The sequence below is a fragment of the Amblyomma americanum genome, chromosome 1 (assembly GCF_052857255.1).
Source record: "Amblyomma americanum isolate KBUSLIRL-KWMA chromosome 1, ASM5285725v1, whole genome shotgun sequence".
NCBI classification, from domain to species: Eukaryota; Metazoa; Arthropoda; class Arachnida; order Ixodida; family Ixodidae; genus Amblyomma; species Amblyomma americanum.
The window spans coordinates 153307094-153329151 of NC_135497.1; the positions used below are offsets into that span (position 1 = coordinate 153307094).

The following is a 22058-nucleotide window of genomic DNA, read 5'->3' on the forward strand; positions in this document are numbered from 1 at the left end:
GTTTTGCAGCGATATCCTGAATTCCTGTACTTTCCCTCATACCGCTAACTCGTTAATGGGATTCCTCATCACTAGCTTCTTTCATCCCCTCTTCAAGTCTAAGCTAATTCGAGACCTTACCATTCTGTGGTCGCTACAGCGCACCTTTCCGAGGACGGCCACATCCTGATCGATGCCAGGTTGAGCGCATAGTATGAAGTCGATTTCATTTTTAGTCTTACCATTGGGGCTGTTCCAGGTCCACTTCCTGTTCTCTCGTTTGCGGATGAAGGTATTCATGATCCGTAAATTCTTTCTATCTGCGAATTCTACTAATAACTCTCCCCTGCTATTTCTAGAACCTATCCCATAGTCGCCTACCGCATGGTCGCCAGCCTGCTTCTTGCCCACCTTCGCATTGAAGTCGCCCATCAGTACAGTGTAGTGTGATTTTACTTTACTCATTTGCCGATTCCACGTCTTCATAGAAATTTTTAACGGTCTGGTCATCATGGCTGGATGTAGGTGCGTAGGCCTGCACCACTTTCAGCTTGTACCTTTTATTGAGCCTAATTACAATAGCTGCTACCCTCTCGTTTATACTATAGAACTCCTCTACGTTGCCAGCTATATCCTGATTAATGAGGAATCCTACACCTAGTTCTCGTCTATCCGCTAATCCGTGATAGCACAGTATGTGTCCGTCCTTTAGTACTGTAAATATTTCTGGCCCCCTCTTAAACCTCACTGACATCATTCTGGTGCTACTTTGGGCATATGTGGTCAACTCCTTGTAGTTGACCAAGCCTGATTGCGATAAGAACTTCCATCGATATGTATCTAGTAATGGTGCTTCTTTGTTATGTTTTTTAGCCGCCACAGTGGGTCAGTGGTTATGGCACTCAGCTGCTCACCCAAAAGTCTCGGGTGCGATCCCAGGCGAAATTCTAGAGGCCCGTGCGAAATTCCAAATTCGAGAGGCGAAATTCTAGAGGCCCATGTACTGTGTGATGTCAGTGCACATTGAAGAACTCCAGGCGGTCGAAATTTACGGAGCCCTTCACTACGTCGCCCCTCTTAGCTTTAGTCACTTTGGGATGTTAAAACCCCATAAACCGATCTTTGTTATATGTTATTAGAGATAATGCACATTTAACCCTGCTGGGTCACAGTTTAAAACTAGGTAGTCAATATTAGAGGTTGGAAGAATAGCTTATAGTTTTAATGAGGGATATCAGCATGAGAAAGGAGCAGTTGAGCGGTGCCTATAATAGGATTATCATAACATGTATTGCTTGCATAAAAAAAAAGGCTGAAGATGCATAAAAATGTTGTTCATGTTTGTGGAGACTTACTGGTAACATGCTGTCTGAACCAAAACTTCGTGTGTATAATAGATTAAGTAAACTTTGAGTACTGAACATTCAGGGCAAATATCCTAGTACTGAGAGAGATACAGTGCATGAGCCACACATACAAGTGTAGACTGGAACACTCAGTTCCTGGCTGGTTGCTCAGGGTGTGTGGCAGTGCAGATTTTTGGTAAATTAGGCATTCCTCAAATTTTTTGTGCCTATGGCATGACCTGGGCACCAACTCTTGTAGAGCAGTATGTTGTAAAAAAATTTTTTTTACTGCATTTTGCATGTTTTTTTTTTTTTTGTGGCAGGAGACTCAAATTTACCATTTCATTGGGAAATTTTTGCTTGCTTCAGAAATTAAGCAGTACATGGTTGAGCTGGTTGCTATCAGTTCCTGTTAAGGAAACTTTGATTTGATGGCCTGGTTCTATATTTTATTTCGCCATAGGCATGGCTGTGCACAAGCGGGTTTGGCTCAGGTGTGCAAATTAGGTCTTATTCAAACCAAATGACCCGCAGACAAAAAGAGAGCCTTGTATTTGCTGTTGCCATTTATGTTGCAATATTATAATATTATTATTAATCCCACACGAATATTATTTTCTGTGGAAGAATTGCCTTTTGGGGGGGGGGGGGGGGGGGAGGGGGGGGCAATAAACGTGGCCCCCCTATATGCTCAGAAGTCACACATAGTTTATCTTGGCTTGTTTGTTAGGAAGAGCAGTTTCTGTATCAGTAATTAACAAATTAAAGGAGCCCTGCAACACTATTCAATAAAGTTGCAGTATGCCTGGGATGTCAAAGGACGCCTCGTCACGAATATCCTTCAGCAATGATTTTTTTAATGCATTTTGTAGAAGCTAAGTTACATGCATTCAAAATTTGAATTTTAGTGTCTTTGCACCACGCCCGCTCGGCCCGTTGCTGGGCTACAGACATGTGCGGGAATTCCCCTGATGAGGGGGCGAAAGGGGAAGAGATTAGAGATTGCTGACGCGCCAGTGCTACACAACTGACTGGCCGCAGCCATGGTGCCTGGGTGACCTCATATATAATCTAACCAATAGCCATTTCTTAAGCAACGTATGCAGACACGTGATATGGAGGTGGGTGCGAATTCGAAAATGGTGCCGGGAAGGGCTCGCTAACTTTTAAGTGTGATTGTGGGTACTGTGGTGCATGCAGAAGTGTGCCATATGTCTCGGATGTTCATGAAAACAAAATCTAATGATTGAGCGAGTTTATTTATTATGCTCGAAAAGCGTTGCAGAGCCCCTTTAACACACAGTTGGTCGTGTTTAGAGCAGTGTTTGCAATATGAAATGCCGTTGCTGTAAAAACAAATGTAACAGCGTGAAAGTCAAGTCACTGAGCCATAAGACAAAAGTGTAAATAGATGTTCAGCTATAAAAACTGGGTTGTGAAAACAAATGTAACAGCGTGAAAGTCAAGTCACTGAGCCATAAGACAAAAGTGTAAATAGATGTTCAGCTATAAAAACTGGGTTGTGAAAAACCCAAATATTAAAAAAAAAAACAGAGGACAATTGTTTTGGTTGGCAACACGAAAATGGTGATCGCAGCAGGAATCCAAAAGGAGCCAGAGGCCCTCCGATCAGGTAGTCTGCATGACGACTACAGTGATGAAAGTGTCATTGAGCCATCACAAAAGCCAGAACATGACACTTTTTTGTGACACTTGTGCACAGTTTCCTGTTGACGGTGACCTGTTTCGATTACGAATATTGCCAATGTCCTTACATGCCGTGAAGAAACTTCTTAATCAAATGATGGCTCTGACAAAGTGATGACAGTCTGGGAGCAGAAGGCGCGTCTCTAAAGTAGTGAAGCATTGTTTTGAAATGTACAACTTTGCTGCTTAATTCACTGATCCCGTTGTCTTAACGCGTTGCTGGCTTCTGCACTTTATTTCTCTCTTGTGATTGATTGTGATTAGTACTGAATAGCCAGCAAGCTGTGGCGTACATCTGATGAATACTGACCTTTATCGGTTAAAGCCTAATTTTAAAAAATGAATTCAGTGTGCATTTATTGCTTTTTCTGGTTTGAACTGCAAACCCCAATCCCTACTTATAAATATGCATCATAAAAGAAATCAAGAAGTGCAAAATGTAGGCATACTGACCATTTAGGACGATATGCAGCGTACCGTAAAAACCCGTGTACTATAATGCGGACCCGCATATAATATGAGGTGTTATTTGGGGATAGCAAAAGCAGAAAAAAATAATAATTTTTCATCCGGTATGTCGAGCTAGGTAGAGCCGTGCCGTCGTTTGTGCTCTGTGTGGAGCCATACGTCTGTAGCGGCCGAGGTGTGGACGAAGCCAGGACGGTGCCGGCCGGCCTTCATACTAATCAACTGGTGCGGAGAGTTGGCGGTCGCAGCGTTCCAAAGCTTATCTCTGTTTTGTGCAAGTTCTGTGTGTTTCATGCCGAATTACAGTTTCCTCAATGATTTTTTGTATAGGAGGAAGGGCCACTGCTTCCTCTAGAGCCGTGATGTGCGTATGTTGTGGTAGACCCGTTATGGTGCGCAACGTGGCCCTGTGCAGACGAGCTTGGCCTTCATGGATTTTCATGGTTAGTTCGCACGCAGGGGCGCCGTAGAGAATCTTGCTAACTGCTACCGTCCACAGCAGATTACTTCTTTAATCAGAGCCTTCTCAACGCGTAACGTGCGCATCTACCTCGCGTGGATCCCTGGACACATGGGCGATGACGACGGGAACCAGTCTGCTCACAACGCAGCTCAGGAGAGTATCTCGTTCCTTCCTCCACTGGCATACCCCGCTGTTACCGACGGCCCTGCTTATATGACCGACAACTTGGCTGTCGTAACGTGCAGACTAGAACATGCTCGACTTGCAAACATAGGAGCCGTGCTCGACTTACGGCCATTGCACAACCGGGTTACCTTGCTGCCTCAGCTGCTCTTACTTGGCATGAGCAGATCTTCATTACTAAGATTATTGCCGATGCCACCTACACGCCAAGCATCATCCGTAAATGGCTTACCGGCCCTTGGCATCAAGGGGGCAATGTAGACGTCATGGAGTGCCCGTACTGTGGCTGTATGTGCTGACCTGTACCACGTGGTTTGGCATTGTTCAGAGTTCCCCAAGCATGGTTTTCCCACCGATCACGAGGAATTTCGTGCATTGACCAGAGCCGGAGTGCATGGCATCTGGGAAGATATTGGCAAATATGCTAAGATAAGTGGCCTCTACAAAGCAGTTTAGAGCGTGGCTAGCCCATGCCATCCCCTCATGTATCAGTGTACCCCTACTTTTCCCTTCCTTAATAACCCAGTTCCCCAACAAATTGCCTTGAGCCTCCCTTTCTAAATAAACAGCTCATTCATTCAATCATCCGCATATAATGCGCGTAAGGAAGGGCAGTCAGCTCGAAGATGTTCCGGAAGTCACGGAAGCCGAGTGCCCTCCGATTATTTATGTATGCCAGCGCGCCAGATACGACGCATGTAGCACAAGCGGCAGGTACAGAGGTGCCGCGCTCTTGCCCACTCGTGTCCTACGCTGCGAGTATGTGCAGACTGGTTCCGGCATGGCGTGCATGCTTCGGAAATGTCCGTCGGAGCTTTGGTGATCGCCATCGCCGTGTGTATCCATACCGTCAAGCGCGTTAGATATCCCGCATTTTCTGAAATAACCAGCGAGCTCCTCGGGAATGCTGGCCTGAGCGTCCGCGATCCGAATGCACAGCGTGATTGGAGAATCCCGTGTTCGGTGGCAGTAACTGCAGGCTCTCCCTACCTCATACAGACAATGTAGCAGAACTTGACGTGGTGCCGATGCTTTCGACAGCTATGATTACTTTCTTTTTAAAAGCAGCAGAGTGCTGTTTTCATGGTCCGAATGTCATGCGAGGTGCGATCGTCCTGGGCGTCGTGATGCCAGGTCAGCATGGTGAAGTGGCGTCAAAATTTAAGTGACTGACCTACGCCCCCGTTAGGTAGTGCCTCCTCTTGCTGGAAGCGTGATGGTGATGGCGCTCGATAATAGAGACTTTTAGCAGAGTAGGTTTGTGCACCCGCTCTGCTCAGCGAGCAAGCGGGAGTGCTTCTGCGCATGTGCGAAACGCTCAGATGGGAGCGCGCTTGCGTGCGAGTGGAATGGCCTCTTGATGCCGCTCTTGGGTGAGCCAAGCAGAGCGTGGAGCGGCGCACGAGCGGGCCTTGCAAAACCTGCTGGTCTCGCACGGATTTTGACCGAAAATTGTTTGGATCCACATATAAGACAAGGTGGAAATTTGACATGCTAAAATTTGGAAAAAAACCTCGTATTATGCGCGGGTTTTTACGGTATTCAGAGGTTCATGGGCTCACTGTGCTTAAAAATAAAAGCGCATTCACGTAGGTTTGCTTTATTTTTTAAGCTGGGTTAGAAATTTAATGAATTATGAGAGTTTATATAATTTGAATGACCGCTTTTTACCTATCTTTTTTATAGAGCCTCTCTTACTCACTGTATCAAATGTTTTGAAGTTTGCAAATAACTTCTCCCTCAGTTTATCTAGAGTATAGCTGTCAACTTGTGGTTAGTTGCTGACCCACATTCATTTTTAAACATTTTGCTCTAATGAAGGATTGCATACTAACATTTGGGTAATGGCCAGTGTTTGGTACCAATGTGATGTATCGAATGTAGTGGAATGTACTAGAATGTAATGGAGAGCTGCATGATTTCTGTACATACCTTGTTCACGTTCACAGCTATCCTATAAGCTGCTAATGTTCTTAGCACTTATGCGGGCATCAAAGTCATGTGTTCAAGGTGACATTACTGATTCTTTTTTCTACCATACACTCAAGGCTAAAAGGCAACTGAATAATGGAAGATTTCTGCAGTATCAATTAACTCTTTTATTTTGAGATGTTTAGCATCTAAACAATTTTTTTTTTATGAGAGATCACGAGGTGTAAAAAAGCTGTTTCACATTTCAAGCATGATAGCAGCATTTGGCACTTGTTGTGTTGTTTCAAAATGATGCTCAGTAGCATGCCGTGCTCATGTTTTAACATGTAGCTGCATACTTTTGCCTAAGGTTTCTTGCCGATGATTTATTTGTCAATGCAAGTTCAGTGTTCTAACTGGCAAGTGCTAGCTAACCTTCATTTTTCAGGATTTCTTATTCAGCTTAGCAAAATAAGTGGTAAGTATATGCTGTGCCTGCTGCATTATTCCTCATATGGGAATTAGTTATAGTTAGACCTTACTAATAACAGCATGTGGTAGCCTAAAAAGTACATAGGCATTAGTTTGTGGTGGAATATAGCTACTTTTTGATAACATATCTCCAGGCCATGTCAGGCTGCTGAGCAAATGTACAATATTAGGGTGGGTCCCACACTGACCTGGTTGGATCATGTGACTGTATCATGCGGGCGGCCAGCCCACAGCCACATCACCAACAGTTAATGGGTGCGGTAGGGAAAGAGTTAAATCCCACATATCTATCCCATTGTCCCTGTGTGCTTTCAACATAATTTAAACAAAACTTTGCAGGCTGAGATAAATGATAAATATGTTTGCTGAATGTATTTGTATTGGCCTTACAACCAAGGGTTGGTGGAATGTACTCACACGCACATATTCGAGTGTTTAGTCATGCCCTGATTTCAACCGGCATGCAACGAACAGAAATAAAAAGCGAACAACATAGCACTATGTATACATGCAGTGCTGTGTTGACCACATCTTGTTTTTCTTGTCTGTTGCATGCTGGTTCAAATAATCAAACTGCATGAACTTGCCAATTCTACCACTTTTCACCACTCATACCATTGTGACTTGTATACATTTTGCTACATAGGGTCGTTCACAATACATGGACTCACTAAGTTGCAACTACTAATAAAAGATTATAGTACTCTCAAGGGTAGTAGCGCTGATGCCAGCACACGCATGTCTATTCTTCTGTGCCGGCTTGTTTTGCTGGACTGTCTGGTATGACAGTGACTGCTTGAAAAAAGAGGCATGGGGTATTGCTTCCATTACCATTGCACTTTTTCCTGAGTGCACAGTAATTGACACAGCATTGACATTGAGTGACATGTGCTGTTCTTCTTAGACATTGTTGTAAGATGCATGTTATTATGGGAAGCATTTTTTCATGTTTGTTTTAACCTTTCTTCTCAATAATGTTCTTGCTAACTAGATCAGCCTGCAATGTGAGCCACTGCACCCTGATAGCAATCCATTGATGACAGTCTATTCCAGAAAACAAGCATGTAGCCACACTTAGATAACTGCTGCAGGTTGAGCTAGGGGATTCCAAAAGAAAGGCTGAGTAGCCAATAAATATTTAGGCATTGAAGAGACTGGAAGATGCTGTGGTGCTAGTTGTGGTAAGTGGCTTTTAATACAGTCGAATTTCGTTATAACGAAATGGTTTATAATGAAATAATTTATATAATGGAGAAATGGTGATTCCTCTTGGAAGCTCAGTCAACACGGGTTATAACGAAGCTACCACTATAACGAAGTAATCGCCGGGCCCCTCCAGCTTCGTTATAACGAGGTTCAACTGTACTTTGTCAGCATCCCGTGAGGAGCATTCTCTTACACTATGGGACATCTTATTGATATGCTACATACATAGTCATCTTACTTATTTCCTATCGTCATAGGGTAATACATACAACATTCACCTTTCGTGGCATTTACAAAATTGAGTCATTCACATAATTACTTAATAATCGACCACCTCACACAGTTGTGGTAACCTAAATATTATGCTGCTAACCATCAGTTTAAGGAAGGACATGGCTCTTTGCGGCCGAAAATTGGTTAAAAAAAAAAAAACGGATTTTTTGTCTTTTTTCGTTTTTGTAATCCTGAGGTCTTTCTGCAGCTATTTATGAATTTTGGTTGAAAAACACTGCCTAATTCGTGCATTGTAGCGTTCCAAAGCATGAATCTGCACGAGGCCCTTTAAGCTTAAATTAGCAGGGCCTGTATATTGTGCTCGTAATAATGAACTTATTATTAATTACATTGATCCTCGACACCTCTCAAACACAAGTATAACCAGATTTCTCAACATGATAAACTATTTCTTTCATGAGTTCGTAATAATTATGGTAAGCAATTAGTGTTCTTTTCAACGATATCCATTTGGAAATCTTTACCCACTGACATCACGCTCCTCATGCTGATTTTATCAATCATTGAACAGATATTTACTAACTGCATTGTCATAGGGAATATTCATACTTTTATTTACTTTTCACTAGTTTGCACTTTTATTGTGAATTTATTCATTTTGCCAATGATTTCCTTTCTTTTTTACTTTGCATTGTATTGTTCCCTCAAATAGCGATAACACTCTTTCTATTCTTGTTATTCTGATCCTATGCTACTTATGTATAGTTGTGTCCCATTAATACGTCCCCTGTTAATATGGGCACTCGAATTATGGACAGTTCTTCTGGGGACCAAACTTTTGCAGTGTATTTACGCCTCGTTAATATGGAAACTCGCTCTCTGGACAATGGACAGGGTGAAAATGCACGGAGCTCATTGGGACCCATGTATTTTTGTCCTGTTAATATGAACAGTGATGAGAACAAAATCCCAAGTGCCACTACCAGATGTTCCACCCCTTATAATTTGAGTGCAGAACACCAGCGAAAGGCAGGCGAATGTGCAAATGCCGTAGTAGTTGCCTTTCTGTGTGAGCATGGTTCCATGCTTTACAGTTTTAAGGTGCCAGGTCTTCGCACCTTACTGTTTGCCACATTGCATGACTGTTTGCGAAAAAGAATTATCTGTATGCTCCGTTGAAAACCACATTCAGCAGTTGTTAGCCGAGTGAGTACAGAGTTTTTGGGATGTGAACAGTCGCGGTAGGAGATACTTCATCACATCAACAGACACTATCATCAGTCTCATGGACCACTAGGCGCTTCAAACATGCTTCAACGTAAACCGTTTGATTTTCAAAATAATGGCGACCAGAATAATGCACCTGAGCCGCTAAGATTGCCCAATTTCCACTTCACTGCGCTCTACTGTGCTTAGAAGGAGCCTGTAATCATGAAACGATTTCTTAAAATATTTCTTTTTGTTTTTATTCATGACTCGTCATTATGGACGACTTGCTTTGTAGACACTTTCTCGGGAACCAAAGTGTCCGCATTAACGAGGCACGACTGTATTTGTAATTATTGTTTCTGTTGTGTATTCTTTATTATGTATTTGTTGCTAACACATTTATTCATATGCTCCTTGTATTTTTTATTTTACGATTAAGATCTTTTTGTGCACTTCTTTTATTTTGCTGCCTGATTTTTTGTATTATTCATGCACTTACCAACAGGAGGTCCCCCTGATGGTTGATACCTTGGGACCTCCTCCTGTAATAATTAACTCATATGCTTTATATGAACCATATCAAGAAAATAAAAATAAAATAAAATCACAATCAAAAGAGCAATAACTTGCAGGCAAAAATGTATAGTGCCTCACTTTTTGGGGGGGATGGAACTTCAGTACACAGTGATTTACACAGTTTGTTTCCTGTGGCACCATATACAGTAGAATCTGAATGATATGATCATGTTTGATACAAATTTCAGTATGACACGAATTCATAAAGTTCTCTGGTCGGAGTGCATTGTGTACAGTGCGCAGAATTTTGGATGTTCTGAATAATCTCCTGCACCACTGCGGTTGATACTTGCACACAAGCTGCAACCACACCCACGTGCACTAAGCGCTACCTGCACATAAACAGAGCATAGGCAGTTGCGTAGTACGCACTACACAAAGTGAGCTGTGGCACATGGCCATAAATAAATTTGGTCTGCAGATGATTGCTTCAGCGTGATTGCATTTCCATTTGCGTGAATGCATTTCCTGTGCTTCTGTATTCAGATTTTATTTGGTTTGGATGATAAGAACTTCGAATGATGCAAATATTTCTCATGATCTCGTGAGATTCGTATCATCGCGATCCTATTGTATTCTACAAAAATGCCTAAGTAGAGCAGTCTGTGCTGCTCAGTGCAAGTGTCGTCTTGTGTAGCTTGCTCTGATGATAGTGTGAGAGCACCTGTCTTCTTGGCAGCTTTCTCTTTTTATGTCAAGCTGTTGCATGTCATAGGCAAATGACCAGGCCAGCAGAAAAAAAAAAAAATATCTGCTTGCACAGTGCGACAGTCTCAGTGCCAGGAATCGTATAGCTAAGTAGTGCTAGGGTGCATTGCTGGTCAAATATTTAGGTGAATCCCCCAAGGTGGAGTATATTTGTGATAAATAATCACTCATTTATCTGTTTACGGCTGACGGGATTTATTCACTGCTGTTGGCTACAGCTTGCTACTTGCGGTGCGTACTGCGCAATTAGCAATTGCGACTTTGGCGATGTGTGGGCCGCGCACCGCCGCTCACTGCGTGCGATTAGCAATCACGATTTTGGCGATGTGCGGGCCGCGCACCGCCGCTCACTGTGTGTGGTGCGTACTGCGTGATTAGCGATTGCGACGTTGGCGATGTGCAGGCAGCGCTTAGTGCTCGAGGGTGCGGTCACGGCTCACGCGTTTGTATCATCTATAGATGCGAGGGAGAGGGTACGGAACGTCCGAAGTTGCGCACATCATACACAATGCATTCTTGCCGGGGAATTTCGTGAATTCGTATCACCGCGAAATTTGTATCACCGAGATTCTACTGTAGCTGAAGAAAAATTTGTCCTGGTCCGGGGTTTGAACCCGGAACCACCGCTTCACTGGAGCAGTCATACCAACTGAACTAATCGGGACAGCAAGCTTATGGTAGGGCAAGAGTGAATTGATCAATAACTCAAACTGGAAACAATGTTGGTCAAATGTTTAGGGGAATCCCCCAAGGTGGAGTAGATTTGTAATAAAGAAGTAATTACTCATTTGCACCCACCCAAGACAGCCATATGACTACAAAGGAAAGTTACTCAGCTTTCTCATGAACTTCGTAGTTAAAGAAAAGTTCTTATTTTTTTTTTGAGAAAGCCATGTAGCTTTCCTTTGCAGCCATATGGCTGCACTTGGGAGGATGTGAATGAGTATTACAGTTTCTGTGGTTAGCAATATTTGTAAAGCAATGGGCTGCATGATAATGAACTCTTATTGGTTATCACAACTTTGCGGCCTCATGCAGTGCTCATGTGCGTGTGGAATGCATGTTGCAGACAATTGTGGCAGGGAGATGATTGTGTGTTACCCTTCATCTTGTCTTCATTTTTTTTTTTTCCCTGTTTCAATGCCCATGGGTGTCTTGGCCAACTTGCTAACATTACTTTATCTGTTTGTTGGCAGCAAGTACGACATGGATATTTGCCTAGAAAAGTGCCCTTAAGGAAGATTGCATTAATCTGTTTCAAGGTTGGTGTGTGTAATCGATGAATAGTGCCATTGGATTTGGGTTGCTTGTAGCTTAGCAGAGAAGACAGTAGGTATTTTATGTGAAAAAGCATTAGACCAGATGGTTTTGTGTATGTCAAGCACTCACGGAAACCACTAAAGAAAATGATGCCTTAGTTGAGAGGCCACCTAACAAGGAAACAGAACGTGCCAGCTCTCTTAATATAATCGCACGTGATCATGAATGCATGGAAGGAAGCAATGGAGGAGTTTAGAGAATTTCCTAGGCATGTCCTGAAGCTGAGCTGAGCATAAGACTGAGCTGAATAAAGGCTCTTGAGATGACGTTTATTGCGGGCTTGATTAGTTAGTTTTCCTTCTTTACCCTGTGGGGGTTAAGGTGTGTACTGTTGGTTCAAACCCGTATAGCGCCTGGTTTTTTTCTTTCTCACTTTCTACATGATTTCCACTACATCGCTTTGAGAACGTTTGCCCAGAAATGTAGCATATTTGAGATTGCTACGAATGATTCTTGCATAAGAATCTAAATTACTGCTACCAACTTTGTGAAAACCTATTAGACATAGGTCAACTTTGGGATTTATTTTATGATACATTAAGCTTATGAATGTTTTCTAATAATTTCTGTTCTGTTTTGTTTTTATTTTCATGTAAATGCTGTGGGAGTGTTTTAAAAATATTTATAACCTCAATGCCAAACAGGCATTTCAAAGGGAGTGCAACTGCTTTTGTGCAAAACATGCTCGTGTGCAAAACATTCAGTGTTACTTCTTGGGTGGGTAGTTGTAAAAAATGGCCTCTATTTTCATTTGAAATATCAAAACATTGAATATTTCATACACATTTTGTCTTTTATAACTTTTGCATGTGCGTGCATGCGTGCGTGCGTGCGTGCGTGTGCGTGTGTGTGTGTGTGTGAGAGAGAGAGAGAGAGAGAGAGAGAGAGAGAGAGAGAGAGAGAGAGAGAGAGAGAGAGAGAGAGAGAGAGAGAGAGAGAGAGAGAGAGAGAGAGAGAGAACACATCAGAGTGCACGGAGTCCTGTGTAGTGAGACAATTGCAGGAAATATTACGACTTGTCAGACTAAGCTAAGCGTGGAAAACAATTCATTGTACAGTTTCATGTCGTAGTTCATGCTCCTCCTGAAATGTCATTGCAAGGCATTCCCTGCCTTATCTTAAGAAATGGAAAGTAGGAAGAAAAATATGTGCTTGGCAAAAAATACTAGGGCCGATGCTGTGAAGGGCAGTTTTAATGGAGTTTCTAAGCAGCTTTGCCAAGAAGCAGACAAGATGATCTATTGCCCTGCTAAGGCCTTGTCATTTCGGTGCTCTTGGCCATCCCGCTACCAGCAGAGCTGCGACAGCACTAATGAGGCAACTCCATATTTTAAAAGCACCCATGCGTAACAAGTTAAATGGCACCGTTATGATTCTAAAGTGATTTATTAGCATGTGCACAAGAGCAGGGGTGAATTATTTCTTACACCTCTACATCCTTGTAGCAAGTGAATGCCCCTGAGTTCCATTGACAGCAGTGCTGTGGTATTGCCTCAAAGCCGCTTGGCTTCATGTGTAGTGGGCGTTGTATTTCAGATGGCCTTAAATGGATGGCAATGTACACTTTTTTTCCGGTGGTGATGCTTCCTGCTGAGTTTTTCATTTTTGCTATCTAAGGAGTGCATTATTTCATATGAAGCATTTTCATTCCACGTCTCTATGAAGGATGAGGCGCATGAATTAGTACATCCTTCATGTGCTTCAGTTGCTTTAAATTCTTTGAATGGAATGAAAGAATTGCCGCTGGGTCTTGGTTGCTGTGAACTGGCGTCATGGCAAAGCATATTTGCAAGAATATGGTGTTAGGTCATGTAATTGTTTATAATTGCAAAGTACATTTGTACATTTGTTCACATGTCCCTCCAGTGCTGCATTAAACTTGTATGTTTGACTGTGCAATCCTTTCTTTTCTTTCCTATGCTGCTCACTGCAGATCCCAACTTGGATGAAAGGATGCGCAACATAATTGGTGGCCTGCAGTCTTCATTCATCGAACCAAGCAACAAGGCAATACACCTTCTAAAGAGCATTATTCACCTAAAGTTGTGGAAGTTTGCTTTAAAGTGGGTCTCCACAATTAATTAGTGTTTCAGCTGAAGCACAAGGAATTGGCATTTCCGGCTGTATAATGGAGATGCATTTTTTTTCGTTCTGATGCTTAAAAAGTAGTGAAGTATAGAAATGAATGAAGTGGTATATGGGAGTGCAACTCTTATAATTGTAAACCACAGATACGAGCTTTTGAAATGGATTTCCTTAGTGTTGTATTGCATGTGAAATGTGCTTAGTGGGAGACTACATGGAAACAAGAAGATGAAAAATGAAAAACAGCCCGTACATAATGTGACATCCCACGCCTGCAGTAGTTCTATGGTTGGGCTTAGTAGACTATCCGGCGAAACAATGCATTGGAAGTACATTATGTAGTATGAGGTTATGAACTTGGTCACCATGCATGATATGGTTTAGGTGCTGCCAGGAGGTTATTGAACAAGGCACATGACAAACTGTGCACCTTGGACATCTGATATTTTTGGATATCTAGAGACTAAGCATGGCTGTGATGTTGTCTTTTAAGACTGGTGCCTCTGTTCAAATTCGTATCACTTCATTTGGCACTCAAAAGGAGGTAGTCTGGAAACAGCAGCCTTGTGCTATGCCGCTCTACTTGTATTTATTGGGCATTCTTTAGTGCATGCTATTTCATCATCATCATCATCATCATCAGCCTCCCTATGGCTACTGCAGGGCAAAGGCCTCTCCCCTGTCTCTCTAGTTAACCCTGTCCTCGTGCTATTTATTTATATAATAACTAGCATTGAGTAAAAGAATCTTCTTAAGTCAGTTGTTTGTGAAAAAGTTAGATGAAGCAGCAACTCCAATCTACACAAAAGTCGTACTTCACTGTGGCATGCAGCAATTTGTGTTAAGTGGAACAGCAGTAAGATGAATGGGTTTCCCCATTTTCTTCTTTTGCATCACAAGGAACACCTTCTTAATAGATGTAACTTCTGCAGTATCTTATCATTGTCTTAGAGAGTCATCATCATCAACCTAACTACATCCATAGCAGGACAAAGGCCTCTCCCATGTTTCTCCAATTAACCCTGTCCTTGTGCCAGCAGCGGCCACCTTATCCCTGCAAATATTCTAACCTCATCCGCCCACCTGACTTTCTTCCATGCCCTGCTATGCTTGCCTTCGCTGAGAATTCACTCCAGTACCCTAATGACAATCGATTATCTTGTTTTCGCATTGCTTGCCCTGTCCATGGCCATTACTTCTTGGATTAGACTATGATGTTGTAGCAATGCCCTCTCTGGACGATTGGAGCGGCCAAAAAGGATGAAGTTACACGAGCCCTGTGCTAGCATGCTCGGGCTCTGAGGTGGCACTCGGACGATAACAAGGAATTAAAAAAGAAAAACCTGTTCTTGAGACTGCTACCGACTGGTTTGGGTCCTTTCTCCCGACGGCACTTTACAGTGTCATTAACTTGTGTTTGTTCTCTGACCCACTCAGCTCTCTCCCTGTCTCTTAACATTACAGCTATCATTTTATATTCCAAATCTCGCTGTGTTGTCCTCAATTTAGGTTCATTCTTTTAAATTGACGACTACACGGCTAGCTATCATTGGAAAGAATCGCCTATTTTGATCGCATGAGAATATACCGGGTGTTTTTGAGTGCTTTAAAAATATCCTAGATACAGGATGCTTAAAATAATAAAAAAATCTTTTCAGGAATGTATTTTCAGCTGGGGTGGATGTCAGTTTCTTAAAATAATACTAATTAGCTAGCTAATTGGCTTACAATTATTAATCAAATTATTAATCAAGCCGCGGCCGGGATCGAACCCGCGTCTTTCGGGCCAGCAGCCGAGCGCCATAACCACTCAGCCACCGCAGCAGCTCAGATGCCCTATTTTATGTAATTTTTGAAAGTGTTCGCTGAAGCTTATGGGATTTATTGGCACGGCGCAGCACATTGGCGAGTTTACACTTCACCTGCCTTTGGAATCCATGCCGCATGAGCTGCATTTTGATGGAGGTGAAATGCAAACATGCCTGTGGGCTGTGCAATGTCAGTGCACCTTGAGCAACCTTAGGTGACCTAAATTTATCTGGAGCCCTCCACTATGGCATCTGCCATAGCTTATGTTCTGCTTCAGAATTTGAAACCCACATACTGTACCAATCCTTTTCTTCCGTATTAGGCACTTTTCTTCTGCTTCCCTTCCTCTGATTATCCGCGATTTGTGGCAGTGCCTTGCCTGTATTCATTTTGTATCATTCTTGCATTGTTTGTCATTCATGATCAAGATAATTCATCAGTCACTTCACATGACTACTCTTTTTGTGACCAAGATTCGAATCAAGCACTGCTTTTAGTTCTACAGAAGTAATTGAACTTTAATGAATAATGTTTCAAGTATGCTGGAATGTGCACTGTGCAGGGGTCCAGAAATATTGTACTGCCTTGTTATTATTTACTGCAGTCATGTGTGTTAAAATTGCATTGCTTGCACATGTACGGATAAATGGCAATGTCGGACGTAGCATGTTAGATCAGGTCTCTTTTTTTTTAGGTCTTAGATCACAGGGGTGTTTTCAACCATTCTAGAACTGCTCTTGCAAAATGTGAATACTTGGGTGAACATTGAGCTTATTGGCATGATGTTGGAGGATGGCTTATGTTAAGTATGACAGGGACTGTACTACTGTTGGGTTTTCATATTGAGAGGAAACTGCTATTCCTTATACATAGCAACTTAGAGAACTTAGAAACAGGCAGAAGACTTTCTAAGTTTTCATCCCTGCTGCTTGCAAAAGTTATACTTGTTTACCATGGTTTTGATGTCATGGTTAAGTGACTGAACTTAAAGCTCGGCTTTCAAGCTCTTTTTGCTTCTTTTCATTTCATTGTTTGCAGGCAAAGAAGGTGTTGGCCCAAGTGATTGTTGCCCTGGCACACCATGGTTACCTTGATGCAAATGGTGGGCACTCTATGATTGAGTTCTTAGTTCGGCAGTGTGCTCTTCCAGATGATACAGTAAGTTCTTGGCATCTCTACTGACAGTATATTATGTTACTTTGCATGACATCATTTTTTCTTTGCTGTGACACGGTTGTCATTGATATGTATGGCTGTGCTTATAACTCCAGGGAATTAGAGGCAGCCTCCTGTTTTCTTTTAACGTGCCTTCAATTGCATCCTTTTGCAGGCCAAGCGCCCCACAGACTTTGACTATGTGAGCAATGAGGCACTGCGTACAATGTGTGAAAATGTTTTGCAGCTTCTGACAACTACTGTTGATGACATAGACAAGGTAGGTAATATGCGAGCTGCTTCCACCTTCACCTGCTGTTCGGGTTGTTTATTTGTAGTTTTTTTTTTTTTCATTTCAGCTCATGTGGCCTTTTTTATTTGAATATCTGCTGTGTGAAGAGCTGACCCCAGCTGTGGGAATTATTTGCAAGTGCCTTGCTAATTTTGCTTCAAAGAAGCGAGAAGCAGGTTACCCAATTGAGATCAACTATGAGAAACATCGTGAGTTCCCTACTTTTATTCACATGACATTTATGCCATGAATTGTCTAATAATAAGCCTGCCTGTCCTTGAAAGGAATAAGTAATGTCCCTTTTCTTTTCGGTACGCTTTAAGACATCCTTTTACATGATGTACTATCGGCCACAACATTTTACGGGATGCGGGTTGTGGAAAAAAAATTGTTTCGAAGCAGTCATGCAAACCAGTTGCCTGAAATATCTGAGGGTGTGCGGGGAAGAGCATGCTGCATCAGCTGGTAACATGCTAGAATAATGTTTTTTTCCTAGAACACACATCACGTAAACTTTCGTGGCCTGTAGTACAGTGCGTGTCTCCAGTTGATGGATGGCAAGTGAGAGTTATGCCTCTTCAGGTGGCAGTTGCTAGCTTCTCTTCCCATGTTTCTTTACTTTTTCTTCTTTCAGTAATAATAATAATGTAGTTGTTAGATGTTTCTTTGAGGTTGCATTTCTTGTGTGAACATGAGGAGCAAAATTGCTTTTGAATGTTTGTTTTTTGGTTTACTCTTTTATGTTCTGCAATGAAAATATCATGTGCTTGCTTTGGGAAGAAGCTGTTGCGTCATATAGTCTGTTTAGTCATGAAAATAATTTCTTTCAGTTCTTGTGACATGATCTTAGCAGAGAAGCCATGGCCTAGCCAGAAATCTTTTCTTGGGAGGAACTGAGGAACGGCTGAATCAAGAGCAGTTTGGAAGAGAGAAAGCTGCTCTTTATACATGGGATCAATGCACTCATTAATTTAATTTCACTTCATATTTCTATATCTTTGGAAAGCATACTTGTTGTTTTTGTTGATAATTTAGTTTAGTTTATGGGGGTTTAACGTCCCAAAGCAACTCAGGCTATGAAGGACGCCGTAGTGAAGGACTCCAGAAATTTCATCTACTGAGGTTCTTCAACGTGAACTGACATTGCATAGTACACAGGCCTCTCGAATTTCGCCTCCATTGAAATTTGACCGTTGCGGCCGTGATCGAACCCACATCTTTCGGGTCAGCAGCCGAGCGCCATAACCACTGAGCCACCACAGTGGCTCTTCATCACTAAATTACTGAAAAATTCATGAACATACTTTTATGTACAGATTAAAGTATGTCGGCTTGTCTGGGATATACATAATGAGGTGGCACAGGTCAACTCTGGCTATACCAGGAAGCACTGACATGACTGCAGAAATTAATAGTACTTCTCATCTGCCGCCGTGGCAGGTCAGTGGTTATGGTGCTCGGCTGCTGGCACGTAAGATGCTGGTTCGATCCCAGCTGCGGCAGTTGAATTTTGATGGAGGCGAAATTCTAGAGGCCCGTGCACTATGTGATGTCAGTGCGCATTAAAGAACTCCGGGTGGCCAAAATTTCCGGAGCCCTTCACTACGGCATCCCTCATAGCCTGAGTTGCTTTGGGACGTCGAACACCATAAACCGTAAACCAGTACTTCTCGTCTTAAGCCGTTATAATTCGGTTGGCTTTTCTAGTTTCCAGTATCACCTTTCACTTCATGATGGTGCAGTGTGATGGCGTGGTAAAAACTGAAGAAAATAATGGAGAATTTGTCATAAAAGCACTGATATAAATTTAAAGCACAGTATACTCTTGCCTTCTTTTACAGTTCAAGTTTTTGTTGTTTGTTTTCTTTTTATATTCTGCCTGGAGTATACACTGGAATCCCACTGTTATGTTCCCGGTTGTTGCATTTTCCTGCGTTGTACGTCGTGGATGTCGCCTCATGGTAGCACTTTACACAGTGCCAGCATTTTGACAGCTCACATTTGATGTGCGCAACACGATGACGGCACGCTGACCAAAGCAGTACTTGGCAAGCCATCAGTGTTTGAGCACCACCATGTTCGGTGGCTCCCGAGGCTGCGTCCACACTGATTCCCTGCATGCTTATGGGCAGCAGCTGTTAGTGCAGTTCCATAGCCACTGTGGCGCAAGCACAAGCAACTGAAGGAGCATGAACAAAACTATGCCGCAACCAGTGTCACACGGGTAGCGCTGTACAAGATGCAGTGGGTTGGCTGCGAGGGAATGGAGCATTTGTATCTGTAACCTGCTTTTTTTTTCTTAACCCCTGCAGCTTATAACATGCAGCTTCTAGATTCCAGTAGATGAGGATATGTATAGGATTAAAGCCGACAACTGTCCAGGCAGACAGAGATGTCCATTGCAGGGCATTTCGGACATTCTGCGCATGCAGAACTATCGCGGGAGCTGCAGAGCCTTACAGGTTCCAGAGAAGCATGTTGCACTTACAAGACAAAAAAAAAAAAGTGGCATGCAACATTGTACAATTTTTTTCATGCACTGCATCCAGCTACTACGTTTCCTGGCCGGTACATTTTTTCGTTAGTGACTGCGACATTGCTACTAGCGTGGAAAGCACAAGGACAGAGGCAAAAAGAACGGACGAGACAGCACGCTTGACTTCAACTGACGTTTAATGCACATGTAACAGATTTTAACACTTGCTTTCGGCGCATGCTCAGGAGACTGCCCCCGCCCCCCTCCACTTTATCAAGAAGCAGGTTGTCAAAACAAGGAATAAACATTTAAACCAAATTGATGCGCAAGTTTTTCAACAGATAGATTATCTACTTTTTTGTGAGCGCTACTGAGGGTGTGCTCACGCACTTGTCCCCTGCCTTGTCAATGCAAAATGCCTCAAATATTTCCCTGTCACCCTGCCTATGAAGCCGCCTCAGCACTCTGGTGTGGCTAAAGAGTGGAACACATTTTTCTTCATTACCGCCTGCTGTTTTTATTTTGCATTTGCGGCAATGTGCGGCCAAATGGCCTCCGGCCATCAGAGCTGCGACTGTAGACCGGTGTTTTCGTAGCCTTTCATTAAGGCACTGGCCTGTTTGGCCAATATAACACTTACCACAGGTCAGTGGGATCAGGTACACTACACCGATGGTGCAGTTCACAAACCGCGTGGCGTGTTTTGTTGCGCAGGTTTTTGCCTGGTAAGCATTGTTCACCATTCGGCACATCCTAGACAGCTTTTGTGGGGCTGTCAAAACGACACGGATGCCGCACTTTCCCGCAGCCTTTTTGGGGCGATGGGACAAGTTGTGCATGTAGGGCACCGGCACCGGACGTCCCCCCGGGCCGTCATTGCAGCAGCCTGCTGTCTTGCGTCCCTGTCGGAGCTCTTTAATAAGGCTCTCAGTGACGGACGCGAGTATGCTGTCAGGGAAGCCAGCGCTACGCAGACGGATTGAAAAACTTGCGCATCAATTTGGTTTAAATGTTTATCCTTGTTTTGACAACCTGCTTCTTGATAAAGTGGAGGGGGGCGGGGGCACAGTCTCCTGAGCATGCGCCGAAAGCAAGTGTTAAAATCTGTTACATGTGCATTAAACGTCACTTGAAGTCTAGCGTGCTGTCTCGTCCGTTCCTTTTGCCTCTGTCCTTGTGCTTTCCACGCTAGTAGCAATGTCGCAGTCACTAACGAATACACACCAACTAGCCCAACTGTCTTCCATGATCGTACATTTTTTCTTTCCACGGTCCCATGAAAAACGTAACAGCCGAATTCATCTGTATTTCTTCAAAGATGCTATTTTCATACAGTTTGCCTTCAAGCTATTTTTAGGAAATTTTTGGAGAGAGTGCACTTTGACTCTTTAATGTGCTGCCCAGTCCTTGGTTGTGCTGCTTTTTTTAAGGTGACAAGAAAAGTGAGATAATGAAGAGTGAAAAAATTTTAAGGGCTTTTCAGATTAACTATTGAAAACTTAATGGGCGCCTGCCTCTCGTGAGTAGTTAGCATGATTTATTAATGACCGCAGCGGTGGCCAAGTGGTTGAGCATCCGCCTCGCATGCAGTAGGTGCGGGGTTTGATCCCCAGTGCCGCCGGGTACCCACCGGTGATACGATGGGTACAAGCCTTCTCCTGGTCTGGTGCTCAGCTTATTTAAGGTGAAATGCTTGGGAAATGGGTGTTTGACCCCACCTTGAGAAATAGAAAATACCTTGTGCCATGACGCTCTTTGGCCATAGATGCCTTGCGCCATAAAAATCCATAATCATCATCATGATTTGTTAATACTGTGGGTAGGGGCATACATTCTAGTCATAGGGACATTGGGAAACAAAGCTGGGTGTAGACAGAGAACCAATTATTTCATGATGGCATGCATGATGAATGTATTGACAAAGGCTGTGCCAAAGTCTTTTCTTTTTAATGTGCCTCGTGTCCATTGCTTTGGTCTGAAGGAGATTGTTGTTTTTGTAGGCAGCCTGCTCTTTGTGCGAGCTCACTGTACCCCTTATTTTCTCTGCCATGCAGCGAATGTGCCTAAGCCACAGCTCTTTTGGCGCGACTGCTGGTCTTGTTGGGCTCTCCCTTGATGCATCACCACAGAGGAGTCCATGTTCTACGCCTCTTGCGCTGTTTGCCAACACTGGTGCACCGTAACCTGGTGGCTCTGTGGGACACCATATGCCCAGATGACTCTTCAGCTGCAGAGTAGGTTTTTTGTGTCCAGTCTTCAAAATGCTAGCTTATAATTTTTTTATGGCCATGGTGAGCTGGGAAATGTTTAATAATTAGTTGTTCTCATTGGTTCCATTAACATTAGCTTGTTCACTTCCTTTGTAAGCCACTATTTCCCATGATTCTACAAAATATCGCATTTGTGCATTTTTCGCTGAATTGTATGTTAGCAGCCATA

At 43.0% G+C, this 22058-nt stretch overlaps 1 protein-coding gene across 1 annotated transcript in view; it reads left to right on the forward strand.

Annotated features, from left to right (window-relative positions):
• c11.1 (maestro heat like repeat family protein c11.1) overlaps positions 1-22058 on the forward strand; it is a 103144-nt gene that overhangs the window by 32203 nt on the left and 48883 nt on the right. Inside the window, 6 exon segments of the mRNA XM_077647974.1 lie at positions 13736-13809; positions 16735-16854; positions 17027-17131; positions 17211-17352; positions 21674-21691; positions 21694-21853. Coding sequence (XP_077504100.1) covers positions 13736-13809; positions 16735-16854; positions 17027-17131; positions 17211-17352; positions 21674-21691; positions 21694-21853 — 619 coding nt within the window.